General features: G+C 45.5%; 1 protein-coding gene across 1 annotated transcript in view; it reads right to left on the bottom strand.

Moving 5' to 3' along the window:
• DCC (DCC netrin 1 receptor) overlaps positions 1–26,796 on the bottom strand; it is a 1,145,836-nt gene that overhangs the window by 1,027,107 nt on the left and 91,933 nt on the right. Inside the window, exons 4-5 of the mRNA XM_084829640.1 lie at positions 10,692–10,762; positions 6,223–6,303 (exon numbers count right to left, since the gene is read on the bottom strand). Of these exons, the coding sequence (XP_084685766.1) occupies positions 6,223–6,303; positions 10,692–10,762 (152 nt within the window). The remainder of the gene's footprint in view (positions 1–6,222; positions 6,304–10,691; positions 10,763–26,796) is intronic.

Raw genomic sequence — 26,796 nt, 5'->3', positions numbered from 1 at the left:
TAAAAAGCAAGGCTTCTCATTAAGACCAGATGCTGGCGAAGCTCATTTGGAATACAAATGTGTCTGTTCGTAATGCTCACAAAAATAAAGTGAGACAAATGTTATTTCCCTCAAAGTTTGTCTACGGGAGGAGTCGGCAACACCTTGATGTGTCCCCGACTGCCAATACCCTGGCAAAATTTGTTGCAGAAAAAAATATTGCTGGAGAGAGATAAATAGGTCAAATTGAGCTTGTTCTCAAGATAAATTTGAGTATTTAGTACTCAAGAGTATTCCAAGTTGGGGAGGCTGATCTAGTCTATTGCAATGTTCTCCTGGCTACAGCAAGATCCTGGGGCAGGGCTGTGGACAAGCTATAGCTTCTGAGACTGGAGTGTTCTGTCATTAGGTCTTGTCCTCCTTAGGATTGAAATCTCAGTTATTTAGGGATGGCGGAGAATTTCTCCCCGAAACTTCGGGGGGCCGAGCGCCAACTTGTTCAGCCCCCCGAACAAGTTTCGGGGAGAAATCCTCCGCACCCCCCCGCACCCCCCCGGGACGGGACTTACCTTCACCGAATGTCCCTCCCGGTGGCTGGTCCGGCCGGCGGTTCAGCGGGTGTTCGAGCGAGGCAGGATTGCCACCATTGTAATGAAAGTAATGGATTGCCACCATTGTAATGGAAAAAAAAAAACTTCCCCTGATAGGCTACGTGACGATTCACGTAGCCTATCACGGCTAGATTTGCAAAGTCAGCTGTGATAGGCTACGTAAATCGTCACGTAGCCTATCATGGGTGACTTAAAAAAAAAAAAAAGGGTGTACGGATAATGGCGGCCCCCATAGGGAGCCGCCATTCCCGTTCCTTATTTGGTCGCTGTAGTCTACGTAAATGTTTACGTAGACTACAGCGAAAATAAGGGCAACGCAAATAGCGTTGCCCTTATTTTCACCATAGTCTACGTAAACATTACGTAGACTACAGTGACTAAATAAGGAACGCGAATGGCGGCTCCCTATGGGGGCCGCCATTCGCGTACGCGCTTTTTTTTTTTTTAAAGTCACCCGTGATAAGCTACGTGACGATTCACGTAGCCTATCACGGCTGACTTTGCAGATCTAGCCGTGATAGGCTACGTGAATTGTCACGTAGCCTATCAGGGGAAGTTGTTTTTTGTTTTGTTTTTACTTTTGCGTTCGCGGCCGGGCGAGGCGAGGCGCCTCCTCCCCGGCCTGAATTTCGGCTGGGTGAGGCGGGAAGCCTCCCCCCTGGCCTGAATTTCGGCCGGGCGAGGCGGGAAGCCTCCCTCCCCGGCCTGAATTTCGTGGGGGGAGCAGCGAAGCGCCTCCCCCCCACCGCGAACTGCCTTCGACGACAGGTAAGTGACTTTCGTACACCCCTAGAGTTATTAACTCAAATATATTTCCCATCCACATTGTAGGCACAAATTGATGCTCACACAGAAAACAGCAAACAGCCCCAGTGAGTTTATCACGACTCCAGGTTGTACTGAGCAATCCTGGTCATTCTCCCAAGCCTTGGGGGTGGGGGGAGGAGCCAGGCAGCCCCACAGTTTGCCTAACCATGTTCTCTTTGATCCCTTTAGTTATGGTGAGATTTCAAAGACCCAAACAACCAGATGCAGAATTTGCAATGAAAACTGGAGTCACCTGCAAGGAAACTTTTTTGGTCCCAGGATTCTCAACCTAGGCTAACTGAAGATCTTTCGGAACTGGTAATAAAAGCCTGTTTCTGCCTTGGGCTGGGTTAGGAAGCTTTCACAAGCTTGGTTAGACAAATGGTGGGGTTATTTCTTCCCCCCAAATTTTTCCCACCAAGATTTGCCCACGTAGAGCAGTGATAGACAACCTGGTACCCCTTAATCTCCAGTAATACCTAACCATAAGCTGGGGCTTATGAAAGCTGTAGTACAAAACATCTGTAGGGAACCAGACTGCTGTATTACATATAGAACTTCCATCTCTATCATCAGGAGACCACCCCACCTTGGAGCAGGCCTTGAGAGGTTGCACCTGGTGTTGGGGCATAGTGACAGATTGGAGATGCTGCTGGTGTACTGCCCACCCTGCTGCCCAGCATCCTCCCTGACTGAGCTGGCAGACAGGCAGAGGCAGTCGCAAATGTGGTGTTGGAGCAACCCAGGACAGTGGTTCTGGGTGACTTCAACTTCCACGTGGAGGCTGTCTCTGGAGTTTCAGCTCAGGACTACATGGCTTCTGTGACAACCATGGGGCTGTCTCAGTAAGTCATCGGCCCAATACATGAAGCAGGGCACACCTTTGATTTGGTTTTTGCTCCAACTCATGACATGGGTAATCTGAAGACTGGGGAGCTTCAAGTAACCCCATTGTCATGATCCTGGTGAGATTTGAACTTATGGCATTACGCTCCTCCCACGGGCATGGGGGACCATTTTTGGATGGTCCGCCCCAGGAGGAGACAGATGGAATCCAATAAATTTCTGAATGCTCTTGGGGATTTTCCAGTGGAGAGAGCTGGTGATCCAGCCGAGGCCGTAGCTTCACTGTGGATCAGTGAGATGTGGAGCTCCATCGACTTGATTGCACCTGAGTGCCCTCTCTGGCACTGTAGAGCCTGTTCTGCTCCCTGGTATACTGGGGAGCTGCAGTCAATGAAACAGGCTGGACGTCAGCTAGAGCGCAAATGGCGCAAGACTTGAAGTGAAGACGACCGAGCACGCTCTAGAGTGCATAATTGTGCCTAGTGCATGGCAGTGCGGGCAGCAAAGAAGGCTTATTTTGCTGCCTCCATTGTGTCCTCAAGTAGCCGTCCAGCAGACCTCTTCCAGGTGATCCAGTGGTTGTTAACATCTTCCCTAGTAAATTGGGCCCTGACGTCATCAAGGACCCACTGTGACCTTTTTGCATCGCACTTTGAGGACAAAATCGCTTGTCTCCACAGCTACCTTGATGCTGTTGTTAGTGCAGTACCAGTCGAGGTGTCTGATGCCACCATCTGCCCAATTTTGTGGGATCAGTTCCAGTTGTTATGGCCTGATGATGTGAACAAGATGCTTGCAATAATGCAACCGACCATGTGCCCTCTTGATCCCTGTCCCTCCTGGCTAATAAAAGCTAGCCGAGGGGGTATGACTGGGTGGGTCCAGGGAGTGATAAATGCTTCCCTATGGGAAGGGGTGGTCCCTGCTGTCCTTAAGGAGGCAGTAGTGCGGCCACTCCTGAAGAAGCCCACTCTGGACCCAATGATATTAGACAACTACCGCCCAGTCACAAATACTCCTTTTCTAGGGAAGGTATTTGAGAGGGTCATGGCAGACCAACTGCAGGCACTCTTGGAGGATGCTGATTATCTAGACCCTTTTCAATCTGGGTTTTGTCCTGGTTATGGGACTGAATCAGCCTTGGTCGCCCTGATGGATGCCCTTTAGCAAGAGAGGGACAGAGGGAGTGCAACCCTGTTAATTCTGCTCAATCTCTCATCAGCTTTTGATACCATCCTCCATGGTATCCTCCTGGATTGACTCCATGGGATGGGTATTGGATGCACTGTGTTACAGTGGTTCTGGTCCTACCTACAGGGCTGATTTCAGAGAGTAACATTGGGTGGCTATTTCTCGGCCCCTTGGCAATTGAGCTATGGGGTGCCGCAGGGTACCATCTTGTCCCCAATGTTGTTTAACATCTATATGAAGCTGCTGGGAGTGGTCACTAGGGGATTTTGAGCTAGATGCCATCAGTATGCTGATGACATGTAGCTCTATCTCCCTGTGACTTCTGAATCAGGAGAGGCTGTGCAAGTCCTGAATCAGTGCCGAAACTCAGTAATGGGTTGAATGCAGGCCAATAAACTGAAGCTGAATCCTGGCAAGACGGAAGCCCTGTGGGTGAGTGGTTCTCAGGTCTGGGATATAGGCTCATTGCCTGTTCTGGATGGGGTTGCACTCCCTCTGAAAGATCAGGTCCGTAGTCTGGGAGTACTCCTAGATCCATCATTGTTGGTGGAGGCCCAAGTGGTCACAGCAGCTCTGAGTGCCTTTTACCAGCTTTGGCTGGTTCGCCAGCTACGGCCTCTCCTGGATAGGGATAGCTTAACCACAGTGATACAGGCATTAGTAACCTCAAGACTGGATTACTGCAATGCAATTTATGTGGGGCTGCCCTTGAGGCTGGTCCAGAAGCTGGAGCTAGTGCAGAATGCAGAAGCTTGGCTGTTGTCAGGAGCTCTCCCTTTTCAGCATGCAACTCCTCTGCTGAAGGAACCGCACTGTCTGCCTATTCGCTACTGGGCCAGGTTTAAGGTATTAGTAGTAGTGTACAAAGCCCTAAACAACTTGGGACCAGGATAACTGAGAGAGCACCTCCTTCTTTACCAACCTCCCTGGTCACTGAGGTCATCAGAGGGCATGTTCCTTGTGGTTCCACATGGACCTATGGCCCAGCTGGAGTCCACCAGGAAAAGAGCTTTCAGTGTGGAATTCCCCCTTCCTGTGGAATTCCCTGCCTCTAGAGGTCAGGCAGGCAGCAACATTGTGTTCCTTCTGGCACCTCCTGAAGATGTTGTTATTTCAAGAGGCCTTCCTTGCATGACCAGCCGTGGTTTGTTAAATTCCACTTTACTGAGGTTTGCCTTTTTAAAAAAATGTTTTAACTCTTTTAACCTGCTGTTTTATTCTTTTACTGTGTTGTTCACCACTTCGAAATCTTCTGATGTGGAGTGATATATAAATATTGTAAGTAAGCAAGGGAGAAAGGGGAAGATATACCCAACTGAATGCAGAGTTCCAGAGAATAGCAAGGAGAGACAAGAAGGCCTTCTTAAATGAACAATGCAAAGAAATTGAAGAAAACAACAGAATGGGAAAGACTAGAGAGCTCTTCAAGAAAATCGGAGATCTCAAGGGAACGTTTTGTGCAAAGACAGGCATGATAAAGGACAAAGAAGGCAGGGACCTAACAGAAGCAGAGGAGATTAAGAAGAGGTGTCAAGAATACACAGAAGAACTATACAGGAAAGATCTGAATGTCCCTGATAGCCATGATAGTGCGGTCACTGAACTTGAGCCGGACATCCTCGAGAGTGAAGTCAAGTGGGCCTTAGGAAGCATTACTAACAACAAAGCTAGTGGAGACGACAATATTCCAGCTGAGCTATTTAAGGTCCTAAAAGATGATGCTGTTAAAGTGCTGCACTCAATATGCCAACAAATTTGGAACACTCAACAGTGGCCACAAGACTGGAAAAGGTCAGTTTACATTCTAATTCCAAAGAAGGGCAATGCCAAAGAGTGTTTAAACTACCATACAATTGTGCTCATTTCACATGCCAGCAAGGTTATGCTCAAAATCCTACAAGCTAGGCTTCAGCAGTATGTGAACCAAGAACTACCAGAAGTACAAGCTGGGTTTCGAAGACGCAGAAGAACTAGAGATCAAATCGCCAACATTCGCTGGATCATGGAGAAAGCAAGAGAATTCCAGAAAAAACATCTATTTCTGCTTCATTGACTATGCTAAAGCCTTTGATTGTGTGGATCACAACAAACTGTGGCAAATTCTTAAAGTGATGGGAGTACCAGACCACCTTACCTGTCTCCTGAGAAACCTGTATGAGGGTCAAGAAGCAACAGTAAGAACCGGACATGCAACAACTGATTGGTTCAAAATTGGGAAAGAAGTACGACAAGGCTGCATATTGTTGCCCTGCTTATTTAACTTATATGCAGAGTACATCATGAGAAACGCCGGGTTGGATGTCTTTCTATCCATCTGTCTACCCATCTCTGTAACCACACAGACACACACACCAGAGATGGAGAGCTTTTTATTTAAAAAAAAAAAATCTAAAGGCTGAATTCCAGTCTGGCAAAGGACTCTGGGCTACATTCCCCCTGTGGGTGGGGCCAAAGTAGAGATGTTGGAGGAATCTGTTTTGAGGGTAGAGCTCAGCAGTTTTTTGCCAGCTTTGTCCCCTCCAGACTCCGGGTTACAACACCCTGCGCTGGCCCGATCTGTAGCATGACAAGTCAGGCAAGCATATGGTTTTCTGCTTTTTATTTGTGCAAATCATGATTTGTGTGGAATTGTAGCTGTAAAAAGCACAACTTGCCCTCATTTATGCTTGCAATTTTGTGCAAATCATGCTATTTACGGCAGTGATTTCGTGCAAATCACTACTTCCATATGTATTTACACCTGCAATTTTGCGCAAATCACAGCTCGATTTAAAACAACAGCAACAACCTGCGAGGTCTCGCTGGGCATCCATGGGCCCCATGGTGGCTTGCCTCACCCGCACGTCAGGGTTGGACAGCCGGCAGGAGTCTGTCAAGCAAAAAATGAACAAGACTTCCTAGCAATGGACAACCCTAAGCCAAAGACAGAGTAGGCTAGGCCAAAATGTGACCCTTACAGATCCTACCCTGAAGCCTACCCTGAAGTAGGTAGGGATGGTGGAGAATTTCTCCATGAATCTTCGGGAGGCCGAGCACTGAGGCATTCGGCCCCCTGAAAGTGTTGGGGAAATTTTCCGCCGGCCACCCGCCCCCCCCCGGGATGGGACTTACCTTCAGCGAATGTCCCTCTCGGCAGCGGGTCCCGGCGGCGTTTCAGTGGCGTTTCGATGGGGGCGGGAGTGGCAGCCAGTCTCCCGACTGGCTGCCGCCGCCATTACAAAATAAAAAAGTAAAACAAAAAACAAAAAACACACCCGTGATAGGCTACGTGACGATTTACGTAGCCTATCACGGCTAGATTACCAAAGTCAGCCGTGATAGGCTATGTAAATCGTCACATAGCCTATCACGGGTGACTTTGGGGGGGGGGGAAAAAGCGCGTACGCAAATGGCGGCAGCCCATGGGCGCCGCCATTTGCGTTCCTTATTTTGGCACATCTAGTCTACGTAAAGATTTGCGTAGACTACGGCGAAAATAAGGGAACGCTATTTGCGTTGCCCTTATTTTCGCCGTAGTCTATGTAAATATTTACGTAGCCTAGACGTGCCAAAATAAGGAATGCAAATGGCCGCGCCCATGGCCCGCCGCCATTTGCGTACGCACTTTTTTTTCCCCAAAGTCACCCGTGATAGGCTACGTGACGATTAACGTAGCCTATCATGGCTGACTTTGGAAATCTAGCCGTGATAGGCTACGTTAATCGTTATGTAGCCTATCACGTTTTGTTGTTGTTGTTGTTGTTTTGTACTTTTTTTTCGCGTCTGAGGAGATGGGGCGCTTCTCCCCGGCCTGAATTTCGTCCGGGCAAGGCGGGGCACCTCCCCCTCCCGGCCTGAATTTCAGCCGGGTGAGGCAGGACGCCTCCCCCCCTCACCTGAACTTGGAGGGGAGAAGCGAAGCGCCTCCCCCCCACTGCGAAAAAAGCTGTGGGACAAGGTAAGTCCCTTTCGTACATCCCTAGAAGTAGGCAGGCCAAGCTTCTGCATGTCTCCTCAGAAGTAAGTAGGATGAAATCACTCCGCATCTTCCTCCACAGATCCCACTCCCTCTCCCCATGGAAAAGCTCTTATCTCCAATCAGCAGCTGATCTAAGATAAGAGCTTTCCCCTGCTGGGAGAGAGAGCAAAGCCTGGGGAAGAAGATGGTGGGCTAGATGGGGAACTAGATGGGGAAATACAATGAGGGTTGTATTTAACCTGTGCCTGGAGGTTCCATACCAATATATATATATATATATATATATAGAGAGAGAGAGAGAGAGAGAGAGAGAGAGAGTTTGCTGCATTGAAGAAAGAAAGTAGTACAGCTCAAAGTTTTAATGACCTATTACCCATTTTAAAAGGCTATTGAGACAATAAACTATACCCAACTTTGTCTACAACATAAAAGCTGCATTTTTTATTGACAAAGGTATAAGCCACAAAATCAATACTCAAGCAGTATGAACATGTCACCAGAAAGAGACTCAGGCTAGAAAATACAGTCCTGTATTGTGTGCAGTTGGATGCACTTTCCTCTTAATAATATGTGATAAAGTTGAAAAGAAAACAGGCATTTTCTGTTTTCAGATACCTGCAGTTCTTAGCAGAGCATCACAGCTGGGCCTATTTCATCTTTCAAAACATATTCTTCATGTAGGAGAGCCAAAAAACCCAAACAAACCCCCACTCACAACACATCCTTATTTTGAATACTGGTGAAGTTTTTGTTGTTGCACTTCTTTAGTACATTGCTACCACCATTACAAATAGGTTGTTGATTGTTCTATATACCACTGCACTCCAGTTTTCCTTCCTTTAAAATGTAGATTAACTTCAGCAAAACTGGAACTGCACGCGTAAGAAACCTCAAGATATTTTATTTTGAGTAGAGCTTTGTATTCACACCAGAATGTTAATCTCAGTTAAATAGCATGTATGAATAACACCCATATTAGCAATTCCTCAGATTAACACTTGGCCTGTGATCCTAAACATACTTACTGGGGAGTAAATCCCATGGAACAGAATGGAGCTCATTTTCAAGTAACCATGCATACCACACATTTGCACTGTTAAATAGTTAGTGATGATTCACACAAACTCATCTGGCCGAGAATCCAATATTCAAAGGTCTGCCCAATAGATGAAGAGGTAGTAGGGGTGTACGAAACCTCGCTTACCTAGCTCCGCCAGGTTCTGGCTCCGCAGGTGGGGGGAGGTGATCCATTCCTCCCCCCGGAATCCTCGATGGGGGGGGAGGTGATCCTTTCCTCCCCCCCAGAATCCTGCCCGGCTGGCTCTGCTCTGCGGCCAGGCCACAGAGCCGCCTGCTGGGCCAACCAGCAGCAGGACCTCCAGCCATTTGTGTCCCTGCACCAGCCCGTGATAGGCTATGTAAATATTTACATAGCCTATCACGGCTAAAGCAGGGACACAAATGGCATCCCCTATGCCATTTGCTTTCCCACTTTAGCCATGATAGGCTACATAAATATTTACGTAGCCTATCACGGCAAAAAAAAAGGGAATGCTATGGCAGCTGCCATTTTCGTCCCCTTTTTTAGCTGTGATAGGCTATGTAAATATTTATGTAGCCTATCATGGTGAAAATATTTGCTATTAGAACTTTGCTATTGGTGTTCTGCTTCTCTGTTTACAATGAACAACCAGCAAAATACTCATACATGTGTACAATCATAAGCACATGGGGCCAACATGAGTGCTCTTCTGCTATAAGAACATAAGAAGAGCAAGGTTCCATCTAGTCCAGCATTCTGTTCACACAGTGGTAGGGATGTCAGAGAATTCCTCCACAGACTCCAGTGAGTAAAGAATCCAGTGATTCTTTAGAATCCAGCCCCCCGGAGTCCGTGGCGGAACAGCCTCCCCCCCCCATCACCCCACAGAATCCCCCGGGGACGGACCTACCTGGTGGTGGATGCGGATGTGGCGGCAGTGGCAGGGATGCGGCAGTGGTGGATGCGGTGGCGGATGTGGCGGCAGATGAAGTGGCGGTGGTGGCTCCAGCTGCTGTGTCCCCTACGCCATTTGCGTCCCCGCTTTAGCCGTGATAGGCTACGCAAATATTTACATAGCCTATCATGGGCTAGCGTAGGGACGCAAATGGCATCCCCTATGCAGGATGCCATTTGCATCCGCAGCAGCCCAGCAGTGGATGGAGGCCCCACTGTGGATCAGCCTGGCTGGCAGCTCCGTGGACTGGCCATGGAGCAGAGCCAGCTGGGCAGGATTCCGGGGGGGAGGAACGGATCGCCTCCCTCCTGTCGAGGATTCCAGAGGGAGGAACGGATCACCTCCCCCCACCCATGGACTCCAGTGGAGTCAGGTAAGTGGGGTTTCATACACCCCTACACAGTGGCCAACCAGCTGTTGACCAGTAACCCTATCTCCCTTTTATTTCCAGAAAAAAAGTAATGCAAATAATTATGCTACCTGCCTAGGACCCATTTCACTAATCAACTAATCATGTCAGCTCCAGAAAAATAAGCCTGGTTATTTTTACCCTTTTCTTATGGTCCTAGATCAAGTTCTATATATGGCTATGGGAACCTACCCTTAATCAACTGAAGCAGAAACAACCATATTGGGTACAGAGTTCTTTATTGGCTGTAAGTGCTCTTCATTTTGACAGAACTTGCAATATTAAATGGTTAACATTGTCCAAGGGTCATGTATGATCTGATATTTGTTTGTTTATTTATTTATTGGTTTCTTTACACTCAAATACAAAATGAAATTCAGCTATCCTTTGAAATTCAAACCTGTTCAAATTTTGCTATGGAGTTCTCTGATCAAAAATGTGTACAAAACTGCCTATGGGGAAGTGCCTTCAAAAATGCCTTTGGATGAAAATAACATTCAAAAATTCATATTATTAGGAAAATAGCTTGCAAAAATGTGGCAAAATTGATTTGGAAAAATTGCCTACAAAAATGCACATTTTAGGAGAAATGCACACACAAAAATATGATTGAATTTTCAAAGTTCAGGACAAACCAAACATAAGATTGTAAGAATGAGATCATGAGAGAAACCAAAATTCACAGATCAATACATCCCTAATTGCAGCCTCAAGGGTTAGTTAAATGCTAGTTGTGACGTGGTAAAACAAATTAATTTGCCCATGTCCTGATAATGTGAAAACATGGGGACAATTCACACCATCATCTAGCATGGTAAAACATGCAGGTTTTAACCTGAAATCTATGGTTATCTTGCATGTGAGAGGCTGTTATCAAGGATCAATGTAGTTACCCAAGCAGCCTGCTAAATGCATCTTCAGATCAACTAACGGATCTTTCTTATCATGCTCCATCCTGCCTCCCCTGGTTACACAATGACACAACAGGAAGATAAAGAACAACCTATGATAGTGTGCCCATTGATAAGAGCTTCACCTCAGTAAACAATCATGTTACAGCTATAGTTTATCAACTAAGTGGCACAATCCTAAGACCTGCTGTGGAATCAAACTAGTACTTAGGAGGTCGCATGCTGCACTGATGTGTGACAGAACAAGGATGGTGCTACACAGCGTGGCACTGCAGGCACTGTGGCAATTTATGGATGCGGCACTGTAGACCAAGGCCAATAGGCCAACCTTGTAAGTCCTATCATGATCACAGGTGTACATATCCAGAAGCCACTGAAGTCAATCTAACACTGGAGATTACTTCCTCAAGTTCCTCTAGGTTCTCAAAGTGTGAAGCAAGTCCTATGCTGAGTAGAGATGTATGGATGTTGTAAAATCTGTCTCGTCTGCATTTCACAGATTGTCAGGTGCCTTTTGTTCCATTCTCTCCTCATTTATGGAATCAGCTCCCCTTCCCCAATTTCCCAAATTTGTGCAAATTTCGATTTGCACAAATTCATATATGCTCAAGTCTGCACTTGCAAAAATGCACAAATCCCCCCACCAAATATGCAAATCCCCCCAAATGTGCAAATCCTCCCCATGATGTGCATTTTCATGCTTTAGCCTAGGGGAAAATTTGCATTTTCAGCTGGCGCTTTTTATTTTATGTATTTTTCTACAACTAAGTTTGCCTAAAATTCCAGAAAGGTAAAAAAAAAAAAAAATCATGCTACTTGGGAAAAGCTGGTCTGCTGCAGAACCTGCAGGTTGGTTTCATAGAAATCTGGACTGATCTGATTCCGTTACGGATTTCTCCGACATCCCTAATCCTGGATCAGATGGAATCTTTTCTCCTCCAGCTGGGGTTTGGCACTGCATCACCACTGCCTCATGTAAAGAACAAGTGAGGCAACTCTAGCATGACAGACTGGGGGAGGACTTTGGGCCAGTCACTTACTCTCAGCCTAACCTACCTCACAAGCTTGTTGTGAGGATCAAATGGAGAGGAGGAAGAGGATGATGATGAACAGCCCTTGGGCTCCTTAAAGAAAAGGCAGGACAGAAATATTTAATAATAATAATAATAATAATAATAATAATAATAATAATAATAATGGAAGGATCCAAAAGCAGGGGCATCTATTGGATTCAACTGAACAATCCAATAGATACATGCAGCAATAGCAAAGGGGGCTTCTCTTACCACACTCCCTCCTAAACTACTCTTTGCATAAAGCACCAACGAACATGTACAAAGGTCTCCATGTGTTCATCCAGAAAACAGAGGAGTAGTGTTGAACTGGGCACCTGAATGGGGTGGACAACATCTGAGTAGTAGAACACAAGTGTTGCATGCATAGGGCCTCCAGGATTAAAGAATCCAAGGGGCATGATCTCTGCCTTGATCCCTGGAGAGACATTGCTAGTCGGAAGTAGACAGTAGTGCAGTAATTACAGTGCTGTAACTTCAAGGCAGGAGTAGGCAAGGTGGTGCCCTCCAGATGTTTTGGACTGCAACACCCATGAACTCCAGCTAGCTTGAACAACGTTCAGGGATTATGGGAGTTATCATCCAAAACATCTGAAGGGCATGAAGTTGCTTTCAGGCAATGCAAATTTAAAAGGGTCTGAATTCTGAAAGTTTATTTGATCTACATCTGTCAATAGGGAAAGACGAATGGAGCACTATTTTACATTTATTTATGTTATTTATTTTTATTTACAGTATTTATATACTGCTCCACATCAAAGATTTCAGAGCAGTGAACAACAAGATAGAAGAATAAAACCCCATAATTAAAACAATTAAACCATTTTAAAAGAACAGATTCTGAACTTAATAAATCGCAGCTGGTCACTCAGGAGACGATTCTCGAAATAACAATGACTTCAGGAGGTGCCGAAAACAACACAACATTGCCTGATCTCCAAAGGCAGGGAATTCCACAGGAAGGGGGCCAACACACTGAAGGCTCTTTTCCTGGTGGACTCCAACTGGGCCATAGGTCCATGTTGAACCACCAGGAGCAAGCCTTCCAATGACAGGGCAGGTTGGTAAGGAAGGAGGTGCTCTCTCAGGTATCCTGGTCCCGAGTTGTTTAGGGCTTTGTACACTAGTACAAATGCCTTAAACCTGGCCCAGTAGTGAATAGGCAGCCAGTGCAGTTCCCTCAGCAAGGGAGTTATATGCTGAAAAGTGACGACAGCTGAGCTGCTGCATTCTGGACTAGCTCCAGCTTCTGGACCAGAAGTCAAGGGCAGCCGCACATAGAGCGCCTTGCAGTAATCCAGTCTTCAGGTTACTAATGCCTGGACCACTGTGGCCAAGCTATCCCTGTCCAGGAGAGGCTGTAGTTGGTAAACCAGCCAAAGCTGGTAGAAGGCACTCCAAGCCACAGTGGCCACTTGGGCTTCCAGCAACAGTGATGGATCTAGGAGTACCCCCAGACTATGAATCTGGAGGGAGTGCATCCCCATCCAGAACAGACAATGAGCCTATCTCCAGGACTCAGGAACCACGCACCCACAGGGATTCCATCTTGCCAGGATTCAGATTCAGTTTATTGGCCCACATCCAACCCATTACTGAGTTTCGGCACTGATCCAGGACTTGCACAGCCTCTCCTGATTCAGGAGACAGAGCTGTGCATTATCAGCATACTGATGGCATCTAGCTCCAAATCCCCTAATGGCCACTCCCAGCAGCTTCATGTAGATGTTAAACAAGTTGGGGGACAAGATGGTACTCTGCAGCATCCCATAGCTCAATTGCCAAGGGGCTAAGGAATGGTCACCCAGTGTTTCTCTCTGAAATTGGCCCCATATGTAGGATTGGAACCACTGTAACACAGTGCCTCTGATACCCATCCCACACAGTCAATCCAGGAGGAAACGATGGTCGATCGTATCAAAAGCTGATAAGAAATCAAGCAGAACTAACAGGGTTGCACTCCCCCTGTCCCTCTCTCAATAAAGGTCATTCATAGAATCATAGAATAGTAGGGTTGGAAGAGGCCTATAAGACCATCGAGTCCAACCCCCTGTTCAATGCAGGAATCCAAGTCAAAGCATCCCTGACAGGTAGCTGTCCAGCCTCGACTTCAATGCCTCCACTGTGGCCTCCCTAGGTAATTGCTTCCATTGTTGAATTGCTCTAACAGTCAGGAAGTTTTTTTCCTGATGTTCAGCCTGAATCTGGCTTCCTGTAACTTGAGCCCATTATTCCGTGTCCTGCACTCTGGGATGATCGAGAAGAGATCCTGGCCTTCTTCTCTATGACAACCTTTCAAGTACTTGAAGAGTACTATCATATCTCCACAACAAACTGTGGCAAATTCTTAAAGGGATAACTGCTCATTGGAAAGACAGATACTGAAACTGAAGCTCAAATATTTTGGCCACCTAATGTGAAGAGAAAAGTCACTGGAAAAGACCCTGATGCTGGGAAAGACTGAAGGCAAAAAAGAGAAAGGGACAGCAGAGGATGAGATGGCTAGATAGCATCACCGATGCAATGAATATGAACTTGAGCACACTCCGGGAGAGAGCAGAGGACAGGAAGGCCTGGCGTGCTATGGTCCATGGGGTCACGAAGAGTCGGACAAGACTTAACAACTGAACAACAACAACAATCTTATCTCCCTCCAGTCTTCTCTCCTCCAGGCTAAGCATGCCCAGTTCTTTCAGTCTCTCCTCATAGGACTGATTCAGTCCCATAACCAGATAGGGGTGGACAAAAGTCCCTTACCTGTCGTCGAAGGACGTTCGCGGTGGGGGGGAGGCGGTTCGCTGCTCCCCCTGCGAAGTTCAGGCCGGGGAGGGGGAGGCTTCCGGCCTTGCCCCGGCCGAAATTCAGGCCGGGGGGGAGGCTTCCCGCCTCGCCCCGGCCGAAATTCAGGCCAGGGAGGAGGCTTCCCGCCTCGCCCGGCTGCGAACGCGAAAGTTTAAAAAAAAAAAAAAACGCCCCCTGATAGGCTACGTGACGATTCACGTAGCCTATCACGGCTAGATCTGCAAAGTCAGCCGTGATAGGCTACGTCAATCGTCACGTAGCCTATCACGGGTGACTTAAAAAAAAAAAGCGCGTACGCTAATGGCGGCCCCCATAGAGAGCCGCCATTCCCGTTCCTTATTTAGTCACTGTAGTCTACGTAAATGTTTACGTAGACTACAGCGAAAATAAGGGCAACGCAAATAGCGTTGCCCTTATTTTCGCCGTAGTCTACGTAAATCTTTACCTACGTAAATCATTGCCTTTGGAGATCAGGCAATGTTGTGTTGTTTTCGGCACCTCCTGAAGTCATTGTTAGTTCGAGAATCGTCTCCTGAGTGACCAGCTGCGATTTATTAAGTTCAGAATCTGTTCTTTTAAAATGGTTTAATTGTTTTAATTATGGGGTTTTATTCTTCTATCTTGTTGTTCACTGCTCTGAAATCTTTGATGTGGAGCAGTATATAAATACTGTAAATAAAAATAAATAACATAAATAAATGTAAAATAGTGCTCCATTCGTCTTTCCCTATTGACAGATGTAGATCAAATAAACTTTCAGAATTCAGACCCTTTTAAATTTGCATTGCCTGAAAGCAACTTCATGCCCTTCAGATGTTTTGGATGATAACTCCCATAATCCCTGAACGTTGTTCAAGCTAGCTGGAGTTCATGGGTGTTGCAGTCCAAAACATCTGGAGGGCACCACCTTGCCTACTCCTGCCTTGAAGTTACAGCACTGTAATTACTGCACTACTGTCTACTTCCGACTAGCAATGTCTCTCCAGGGATCAAGGCAGAGATCATACCCCTTGGATTCTTTAATCCTGGAGGCCCTATGCATGCAACACTTGTGTTCTACTACTCAGATGTTGTCCACCCCATTCAGGTGCCCAGTTCAACACTACTCCTCTGTTTTCTGGATGAACACATGGAGACCTTTGTACATGTTCGTTGGTGCTTTATGCAAAGAGTAGTTTAGGAGGGAGTGTGGTAAGAGAAGCCCCCTTTGCTATTGCTGCATGTATCTATTGGATTGTTCAATTGAATCCAATAGATGCCCCTGCTTTTGGATCCTTCCATCATCATTATTATTATTATTATTATTATTATTTTATTATTATTTTTTTTTTCTTTGATTGCAATGGCGCCGGCGGCAGCCAGTCGAAAGACCGGCTGCCGCTCCCGCCCCACTTGAACACCCGCCGAACCGCTGGCCGGACCAGCCACCGGGAGGGACATTCGGTGAAGGTAAGTCCCGTCCCAGGGGTGTGTGTGTGGGGGGCGGGGGGGGGGTTTCGGAGGATTTCTCCCCGAAACTTGTTTGGGGGGCCGAACACATTGGCGCTTGGCCCCCCGAAGTTTCGGGGAGAAATTCTTCGCCATCCCTACAACCAGATCAAAACCCAGACTGAAATGGGTCTAGATAATCAGTATCCTCCAAGAGTGCCTGCAGTTGCTCTGTCACAACCCTCTCAAGTACCTTCCCTAAGAAAGAGGTATTTGTGACTGGGTGGTAGTTGTCTAATACTGTTGGGTCCAGCGTGGGCTTTTGATGAAGGCACTGAAATCCAAGAGACTAGTTAGTAGAGGGAAGCTTAAAGGGGAGAAAAAAGCAAGAGAAATATTGATATATTTTTTTCAAAGACAGCCTCAGTTGTGGAGTGTTGATCTTAATAACCCAGAGTTTCTGTTTAAAATACAGCCAAGCACGCTGCTCGCTCAACTAACAGCATTGCACAATTCCAGCTATGTCACACATCCAAAAGGAAATGGAGTCTCACAAAGACATGTAGACTCTTTCTGCTCCTTTTTTTTTATGCCTTTGATGGGTTCCCTCCTTCTTCAGAGGCCATTTAGCAAGGCAATAAATTAATTTGTACTTTGGAGTGAACTCTTTAATCCTTTCTTGTTCTTCCCTTCCCCCTAAATCTATGTGCAGTTTTGAATTTGCATACATTAGCATAAGGCTACATTAATTACACCACATTTCAGCCAGGACAAGCTTGGCGCTTCGATCAATCTCAATGAATCACATCAGGAAGGTCCACAATGCCAGCTAGCCTTATCAAGACAACATAATAGACCCAAAAATGTGTCCACGGTGCCTATCGTGGGTTTGATTTATTCCCAACATACAAAAACAAAAAGCGGAAAATTACAGGGAGACTAATAAATATCAATTATCTTAATGATTTGCAGACAAATGATGTCCTGCTGTTTTCATTGGGACTGAAGGTTGCGTTTGCACAGGGGGGTGAGCTAGGATGAGCTGGTACAGCCTCCACAGCATAAGGTTAGCTGATTCCCAGCCTACCACCTGCTGTACAATATAGGAAGAGGCCACAAGGAACTTCGAGAGTAAATTTGGAAGCAAGCGTTTGTTTCAGAGCAATGGATGGCTCTTTGGGAACAAAATTGCCAAAGCTCAGGGCTCAGCTGAACTCCCGCTGATGTGGAGCCATCATAAAACACTGCACCCCTGAGAATGTAAGAATCAGAGGTGCCATTTAGGGTGGAAATTGGGGATGTTTCCACTCACCTCAGGGCAGGGCCCAAGCATGGGGGTGGGGAGGTAAAATCAGCCAGGGTCAGAGTTCCAGGTGGCAACACCATTATCATGAGGGGGGAAAGTAGGCTAAATTTCAGACAATGCTTAGTGATGTTTTGGGGATGTTATTTCTCTATATCTATATGCACCTATAGTCCCAATCTTGTGAGATCTGCAAGAGCCAACTAGTAGTGGTGCTAGAGTAGAACAGACAACATGAGCCTTATACATGCATTCGGACCCTGAATAGGAAAAATGCATAAGGAGAAGGAGCACCCTAGTCCTGCCCCTCTCTTCTGTCATGTTTGTCACCCTCAACACATGGAGGGTAACTCTCTGAAGAAAGGAGTCTGCTCTATCCATGAATGTTCTCCATGAGAGCAAGGACACAGGGAAATCAGTGTTCTTGCTCAGATGGAGAGCCTCCATGGACAGAGGCCTTTCTCATCAAACAGTCACCTGCCATGAGTTGAGGGTGGCAAACATGACAGAGGAGAGGGGAGGGGCTGGAGTGTCCCCCCCTCTTCCACATTTGTCATATTCAGGTTCAGAATTCTTGAACAGGGCTATTTTTTTAGAGCCGAACCGTGAGCTGCTGGTCCAGGCCCTTCTCTATAACAGAGAGGTTGTGCTTGTTTGGTAATTTGTTGTTGGGGTTGGGGGAGGAATTTGTATTTCCCTGTGTGACAGACATGCTCTCTCAAGAACTACCAGTTTCAGTGTATCCTGTGTACAGGCAGGAGGGAGGGACCTCTGGTAGGAGGGAAAACACCATAATAAGCAGGAACATAGAATTCATTCATGTATTGGCTACATTTATATCCTACCTTTCCCTCCAAGGAGCCCAAGGTGGCATACAGTCCTCCTCCTCTCCATTTTATCCTCACAACAGCCCTTTGAGGTAGGTTTGGCTGAAAGTCTGTGACTGGCCCAAAGTCACCCAGTGAGCTTAATGAATGAGTGGGGACTTGAACTCAGATCTCCTCAGTCCCAGTCCAATGCTCTAACTGTTATACAGCAACTGTTGTCTTAACATAGCATCCAAAATGCCATAGATAAGTCAGGGGCATCCTTATACACCTGTACTCCAAGAATCATAGAATAGTAGGGTTGGAAGGGGCCTACAAGGCCATCGAGTCCAACCCCCTGCTCAATGCAGGAATCCAAGTCAGAGCATCCCTGACAGATGGCTGTCCAGCCTCGTCTTGAACGCCTCCAGTGTGGGAGAGCCCACCACCTCCCTAGGTCATTGGTTCCATTGTCGTATTGCTCTAACAGTCAGGAAGTTTTTCCTGATGTTCAGCCAGAATCTGGCTTCCTGTAACTTGAGCCCATTAGTGCTGCATTCTGGGAAGATCGAGAAGAATCACCGTCTGAGCAAACCTCTGCTCTACCTGCTGTATGTTTTACATGATTTACTTTCCAGTGGGTTATATTTTATCACATAAGCCACCCATAACCATTATTTTAAAGCTTACTAATAGAGTGAATATTTGCAGTCAGATCCTATGCACATTTGCTCAGAAATAGGTATGAGCATAGCACTGAAGCCTTCGGTAACAGAAGACGTGTTGAATAACTTCTTTTTCATCTTGAGATAGAGATACATGGCTGTAATGTTTAGCACACTTACTTGGGAGTAAGTCCCATTAATTCAGTTTTTGGATTTTGCTTGTAAGGCCAAATAGGGACAGTGTCTTAGGGAGAACAAGTACTGTAAAAGAGGGACAGTTAGTGTGTGTTATACAAAAAAAACAAAACAAAAAATCCCCAGTGGTTTTATGTACAGCAGGGCAACAAATACCTCTGACTTTGATCTTCCTTGTAACATTGTTATGATTATTGTGATGTATATAAAAAATAATGATCTCAATAGGTGTTCTTAAAATAGGGATGGATGGATAACTCTTTCCAGTACATGACCGATGTCAGTTTCTCCTGTGTTCATTCATCAGTCTATTCCATCCTGTGTCCACATTAATCTGTGAATTCTTTTTTTAAAGAAAACACATGGACGTTATTATCATTTTCAAACGTTGGCTTTACACATTTACAAAAGTACACATTTATGTATGCATTTTACCCTAAAATGCACATTTTTGTACACATTTTGTCCACAAATATACATTTGTGTATGCATTTTACCCTAAAATACATATTTTAATATGCACTTCATGGCAAAATACAGTTTTGTATGCATTTCAACCGAAAAATACACATTTGATATACATTTTGGTAGTTTTCTCAGCCAAGAGATGCATCACAAAATTTGGAGAAATGAGTAAACTGAAGGATAACTGCATTCTGTTTAGGGATCGGAAAACTCACCACCATCCATGCCGTGTGCTGCTCAACAGAACCCCACTGGCCAATCAATTCTGCTTACAGGACAGAACATATATGCCTCTAATGTTGCATAAATGGGCCTCTTTACGGCTGCCATTTATGTAAAATTGACCTTTATGGAAAAGGCCGAGCCACCATTTTGTGCAGAATGGTGGCTTGGTGGAGCAGCAAGGCACATGCCGAGGCAGGCAAGCACAGCAGTCCATTGACTTCAGTCGGAGGGGGGGATATGGTGGTAATCCACTGAGCTTGAGCCCCCAAGTGGACTCTGCCACCATCCCTAATTCTGTTGTGCATATTAGTCCAGGAAGTGAGAATCAGGTGAGTTCCCTCAAAAATGAACCTGAACTGAATCCTTGAGCATCCCTATCTTAAAACATGCTGCTTTTTGCGCTTCAATCTTTGGTGTATGAAAGAGCATGAAATTGGAAAATGTTGAACGTGTTCCCCTGTACTAAACATTTCTTTGACATCTTCACTGAAATGGTGCCCCACTGAAGAGCACTTTCTCCATCGAGAGTTGCTGTATATGGTACATGATGGCAAACACACATCTTCCATTTCCTATATAAGTGGTTGAGAGCTACAAGTAATTATGGCAGGGGGTCACCATTGTAACTCTCTGCCATGCTCATTAGATGCCCTTAGGGAAGCCACATTCTCTCAGCCTCAGTCTCTCAGCCAATACTGGGTGATATCCATCTTTGCACAAGTGGCCATGTGCTTGTGCAACAGAAATTTGCCTCTTCCTCTCCCCCCTGCAGCATCCCTGTACCCCAAATTCTGTTTTGGAGGGTCACTGAACCTGGAGGAGCAGATTGGGGGGCTGTGGCAGGAGGTGGCGGGACAACCCTCTTCCCTTTTCCCACTGGCAAAGGTCTATTTATTTACTGAAAGAAGGAATTAGCTGGATTTCACCCAGTTACCAAATTTACAGGGTTGATGTAAGGTAAGTATTACAAGATGGTTTATGTGAAGCACTTCGAACTCTCCGAAGGATAATATAAATGCATCATTTTGTCTCACTCACGTGTGGATCCGGTATCACCCATCCAATGTTAAATGCATATCATGCACTTGTGATGTTTACACATCACATGTTTAAGTGGACACATTTTCAAATGTTTTAACTGAGATTGCTTCCTGGGTGAAGCTGCGAGCAGATCCAGTTAAAGCAAAGATGATCCCCATTCAATATAATTGCAGTTGTGTAAAGTTTGCTGCCTTTTTGGAACCTCACGTTATTCCCTGGCTGAAACACATTTTAGGCAGAGTTTTGTAGCAACCATAGCAACTTAACAAGCCTGAGCCTAGCACAGTTTTCAAATATATATATATGTGTGTGTGTGTGTGTGTGTGTGTGTGTGTGTTCTGGATTTGCTGGGTCACTGTAGGACACCTATTAAAAAACAACCTTTAAAAATATATAATATACCTTCAGAATTGTTCCAAGGAAATAAAGGTAAAAAGTCAGTGAGATGGGTTCATTAAAAGAGGCAATTTGCTTCGTTATCTGGGTGTGATGCCCAGAAAGGAAGACAACACCATGTACAACAACAGCTATGGACTTTCACAACTGATGAAATCAAGGGAGCTTTTTGCATATCTTTGAAAACCTGTTAGTTTTAAATTCCCAGCATTTAAGAGTCTCATACTATCAATGACTAGCTTCAAAAGATAGTAATAAGCTTCATTATCTTCGGGAGCAGATAGGTTTATTTGCGGCTTAAAGAATTAGTGAATTGGATTAGCCATCCATACTGATGTGGATGTGCAGTTTATTCGTTTTTAGGGAGCAATCCTATGGCTCCTATTCAGCAGCTAGACGGCCATAGGATATCGGGTTTTCCAGGAACCAACCTCAGAGCCAGCAGTCTGAGATCGGTTTCCAGAAAACCGACCTTCCCCCCTTCTGCGCTGCCTCGCAGGCAGCGCAAAACAGCCCCATGCTCCTTGCTCGCAAGAGGAGCATCAAGCAGCCAAAACAGGGCATTCCAAGGGGTGTTCCAGGGTGGGACGGGTGGAAATGCCTCCTCCCCTGGTCTGCCCTCCCACAGCTAGACAGCCCAAAGCAGCTGTCTAGCCAAACGTGCAGGGCAGGAGAAGCGCGGAGGGAATGATCCCCTCCGTGCTTCTCCTGCCCTGCATTGGATAGGAGGTCACCTCCAAGTTCGGAGGCAGCCGCCTATCTGCATATTACTCTGAAATTAGTATTGTTCCATTTTTTTTTCTAACCTTTTCTGTAAAACCCTAGCTACTTAACTGTTGGAGATGACAGATGATAGGTTGATAGATAGATAGATAGATAGATAGATAGATAGATAGATAGATGATAGTTGGATGGATGGATGGATGGATGGATGGATAGATAGTTAGATAGATAGATAGATAGATAGATAGATAGATAGATAGATATCATGCCAGCTAATTACAAAGACAGAGAGTTATTTAAAACAAATCTGCTCATTTTGATTTTGAAAGTCCTGAATGCAAAGAAAAAATGTTTTAATTGAAGTGTGCTCATCTCATATTTAGCATATGCCTGCATGGGATTTTAAGGTAGCTTGTTTCGACAATTCAGAAAAATTGAGTTTTTTGAAAGGCACGCAGCAACTGTACTTATCCCCACACTGATCTCTACTAAGTGTATGTGAACATTAGCACTATTGTCTTGGCTAGAGGTGCATGGTGTTTGATTATTGGAGAAACATCTGTATATTGCCACCCATGCCTACATGGATTGCTTAAAAACTTCTCAAAGTTATCAGGACCCCACTCCCCTAAAAAGGAAAAGAACAGTGACTCATATGAGATGTTATGCAATTTAACCAAAATGCACAGACTGGGGAAGGAAGAGCCTCACCCAGTCTGAGTTAATGACGAGGAACCTCCCCCTTGTTCATGTTAGAATGCTTCGGAGAAGAAGGTGAAGTTTTCTGCAAATAATGGAAATAATGTGGCTTATTTTTGAAGCAAAGCCGACTCCAGAAGTCACCTTCTAGCCATTCCTTCTCTCACCCATATACTGTAGGGATGGATGAATTGTCCATTTTGGTTTCTTTCAGTTTCTCATTTTTCCAGTCTTTGGTTTGGTTTGTCTCAAACTCTTATAATTGTTCCAGTCTTAAGTTTGGCTTTTCCCAACTTTGTGATTTTTTTTTAAAGATCTCATGAGAATTCATAAGGTTTTTAGTGCACATATGTCCTAATACGTGTATTTTTTCATGCATGATTAAAAGACTAATAATTTTGAAAGCAATTTTCCTAACATAACATAATGCATGTTGAATGTTATTTTCTCTAATATACATGTTTTTCTATGCATTGTTTTGATTGACGAACTCAAAGTGCGACATTCAGAGAAATGCAATTTTTGAAACATAACATAGTGGTTTGAAAGTGCAAAATGAGGTAACCTTGCATTAAAATATGCAGTGAATGAATTTCTCTGTCAACCCTAACATGCCACATTTCCCAAGGACCATTGGGGACTTTCTTCCTAGTGTACTACCATGGAGGGAGAGAGAAAAAGATCAGTTCCACCTTGTTCACTTTTCACATCACCAAAGTACAATAACTGCTGCTGACCACACCAGGCAGGTCTTATTTAAAGGGAAGCAGCAGGGGCTTTTGAGGCTCTGAGGACAGCTGGCAATTCTTCTCTGGCTCACATTTTGATTCGAGCCAGGCAAAAATTCAGGAGCCTCTTAATGCTCACCTCTTCTTTCAGCTGAGCATGAGTGGAGGCTGGTGGCACCAATGTACCTATTTTGGGGATAGGGTTCAACACCTTGGATAGTTCCTTTAGAGTTCTGCATGGTTCTGACTAAAACACAGAATGGATTCACAGCTCCATTGAAATTGGAGCCACCAGCCTCCACTGCTGAGCATTACACGTAGGGTTGGGAGAACCAGAGATGTTTGAACTTGCCAACGTTCTCTGCACGTCACTTTGAAGCTCAGTTCATCTCACTCCCATTTTCATCTCCAACATGCTTTTCCATTCATTCGAACAGAAAAAAATGTGCATTTTGGATGGGAAAAGTGGGGCATTGTTTTGTGGAATTTTCAAATGTGTACTAAAAAAAAAAAGACAGTTTTTGAATGTGATTGCAAGTGCAGGAATGTCCAAACATGTTTTTAAAAAATGTGCTGCATTTGCATTCGAGGTTGTGAGTGAGGCAAGCTTCAGATGATTTGTGAACTGAAATGTAATTCTTGTGCATCCCACATTACATGGAATGCACAAGGCTCATATCTGGGTCATATCTGGCTCATATCTGGGTCTGAAGGTTGCAAGCTTCACCAGCAGCTCTATTCTGAATGAGCGATGCCACTTTTTCAGTGAGGTGGAACTATTAGCAGAAATAATTGGCAAGATTTGCACAATCTAGAAAACTCAATCAAATCCCAACAGAAATTGGGAGGGATTTTCTCAGGCCAAAGTACTGCAGGAGATTCGATAGGAATTAAACAGTGCCAGCTACTCACTTCTTCATTGACTACGCTAAAGGCTTTGATTGTGTGGATCACAACAAACTGTGGCAAATTCTTAAAGTGATGGGAGTACCAGACCACCTTACCTGTCTCCTGAGAAACCTGTACGAGGGTCAAGAAGCAACAGTAAGAACCAGACATGGAACAACCGAGTGGTTCAAAATTGGGAAAGGAGTATGACAAGGCTGCATATTGTCGCCCTGCTTATTTAACTTAGATGCACAGTACATCATGAGAAATGCCGGGTTGGATGAATCACAGGTCGGAATTAAGATTGCCGGGAGAATTATCAACAACCTCAGATACGCAGACGATACCACCCTAATGGCAGAAAGTGAAGAGGATCTAAAGAGCCTCTTGTTGAGGGTGAAAGAGGAGAGTTCAAAAGCTGGTTTGAAACTCAGCATTAAAAAAACTAAGATCATGGCATCTGGTCCCATCACTTCCTGGCATATAGAAGGGGAAGAAATGGAAGCAGTGACAGATTTTATTTTCTTGGGCTCCAAGATCACCGCAGACGCTGACTGTAGCCATGAAATTAAAAGATGCTTGCTCCTTGGGAGGAAAGCTATGGCAAACCTAGACAGCATAGTAAGAAGCAGAGACATCACCTTGCCGACAAAGGTCCTTCTAATCAAAGCTATGATTTTCCCAGTAGTAATGTATGGCTGTGAGAGCAGGACTATAAGGAAGGCTGAGCACCGAAGAATTGATGCTTTCGAACTGTGGTGCTGGAGAAGACTCTTACGAGTCCCCTGGACTGCAAGGAGGTCAAATCAGTCCATCCTAAAGGAAATCAACCCTGAGTGCTCATTGGAAGGACAGATATTGAAGCTGAAGCTCAACTATTTTGGCCACCTAATGCGAAGAGAAAACTCTCTGGAAAAGACCCTGATGCTGGGAAAGACTGAAGGCAAAAGGAGAAGGGGATGGCAGAGGATGAGATGGCTAGATAGCATCACGGATGCAATGAATATGAACTTGAGCACGCTCCGGGAGAGAGCGCAGGACAGGAAGGCCTGGCGTGCTATGGTCCATGGGGTCACGAAGAGTCAGACACGACTGAACGACTGAACAACAACAACTACTCACATTTCTATTGGGGCATTTGCACATCTCTGTGTTTTTTCCACATTTAATTTCATCTTTTGCTAGATGCCAGGCTTGGATGTGAACTTCAGTGGTTTGTAAAAGCCCACCTCAAACAAGAGGCAAACTTTAAAAGCAAAACAAAAAGCCAAATCCTTCTCCAGCTCACATGAAAGTCCATGCCAGCTTCTTCCTGTCCCAGCCACTCTCTCTAGCTCTTCACTGTTTATTTATTTATTTATGTATTTATTTAATTAATTAATTAATTTTATTTATTTATTAATCGCCCATCTGGCTGGTCACCCAGCCACTCTGGGTGATGTAGAATAATAGAACAGTTGCCAGGGCCACTATCCAGAAAAGTTAGTTTCAAATAGGGGTGTACAAACCCCACTTACCAGTCCACTCCAGGGTCCGCTGGGGGGGGCGATCCGTCCCTCCCCGTGGAATCCTGCCTGGACGGTTCCACTCCGCAGTGAGTCCACAGAGCTGTCGACCGGGGCCGTCCACAGCCGGACTTCTGTCCACTGCCGAGCTGCGGCCACTGTCAGGGTGGACACTGAGCCCATAGAATCCCAGAGTACTTCTGATGCTGAGGAAGAGCAGTCGCTCCTGGGAGAGGAGCACGCTCCTCTTTCCCAGGACCAACAGCTGACGGAGATTCCTCCCACCCACATTCCTAGTTTAGAAAGCAGTCCAGGGGGTGACCCAGCACAGATAGCAGACTTGGTGGATGCGCGGCGCAGATGCAGAGAGCGGCGCCAAATGGAGGGCGCGGAAAGGAGACGTAGTGCCCGGTTCGCACTCAAAGAACGGTTGCGCCCAGAGGATCCAAGGGAAAAGGGGAAGGATTCTCCCTAGTCCTTATATTCAGGGGTCTGCCAGTAACTGCCTTTCAAACGGGGACCAACTGTTCCAACTTAGGGCGTAGGGATGCTGCTGCTCAGATCTAGGTGCTACCCGTAGAGTTGTTAAGTTGTAAAAAAAGAATAAAGCTTTGAAAAGAATCCCTTTGTCTGTGTTTGGACTTGGCTACTGGATTAGACTGAGAGAGCCCTCCAAGGAGCCCACCAGAGAGCCCACTCTGGTGGCCTTGTTGAGCTTCGTGGTTGCCATTTTTGGAGAGATAAAATGGCAATCGCAAAAATATGCAAATTTGCACACACACGAAAATGTGCACTTTGTGAATGGGCATATGCATGTATGCAAAAATGCATGGTTTTGCAAATGCGCTTATTTGTGTATGTGCGAAAATGTGCATTTTCCCAAAAAAATGCACATTTTTGCATACACACTAATGTGTGCCTTGGTAAAAATGTGCATTTCACACATGAGAGTATGTGCATTTGCAAAATGCACAGTTTTGCACATACAAAAACATGTGCATTTTTGTGGTCGGCATTTTATTTTTTAAAAAAATGCTACTGCAGAGCTCAACCAGTCCACTGAGGTGAGTGTGGACTGCTCATCAAGCGTGGGAGAGGTGTGAGCACAGTCTGGGGACTGGCAAGCAGGAATAGGGGCCGGATGG

Source organism: Heloderma suspectum, chromosome 2 (assembly GCF_057233095.1).
Source record: "Heloderma suspectum isolate Gila_16-S chromosome 2, 16-S_ref, whole genome shotgun sequence".
Taxonomy (NCBI): domain Eukaryota; kingdom Metazoa; phylum Chordata; class Lepidosauria; order Squamata; family Helodermatidae; genus Heloderma; species Heloderma suspectum.
This window is presented reverse-complemented; position numbering and strand designations above follow the sequence as displayed.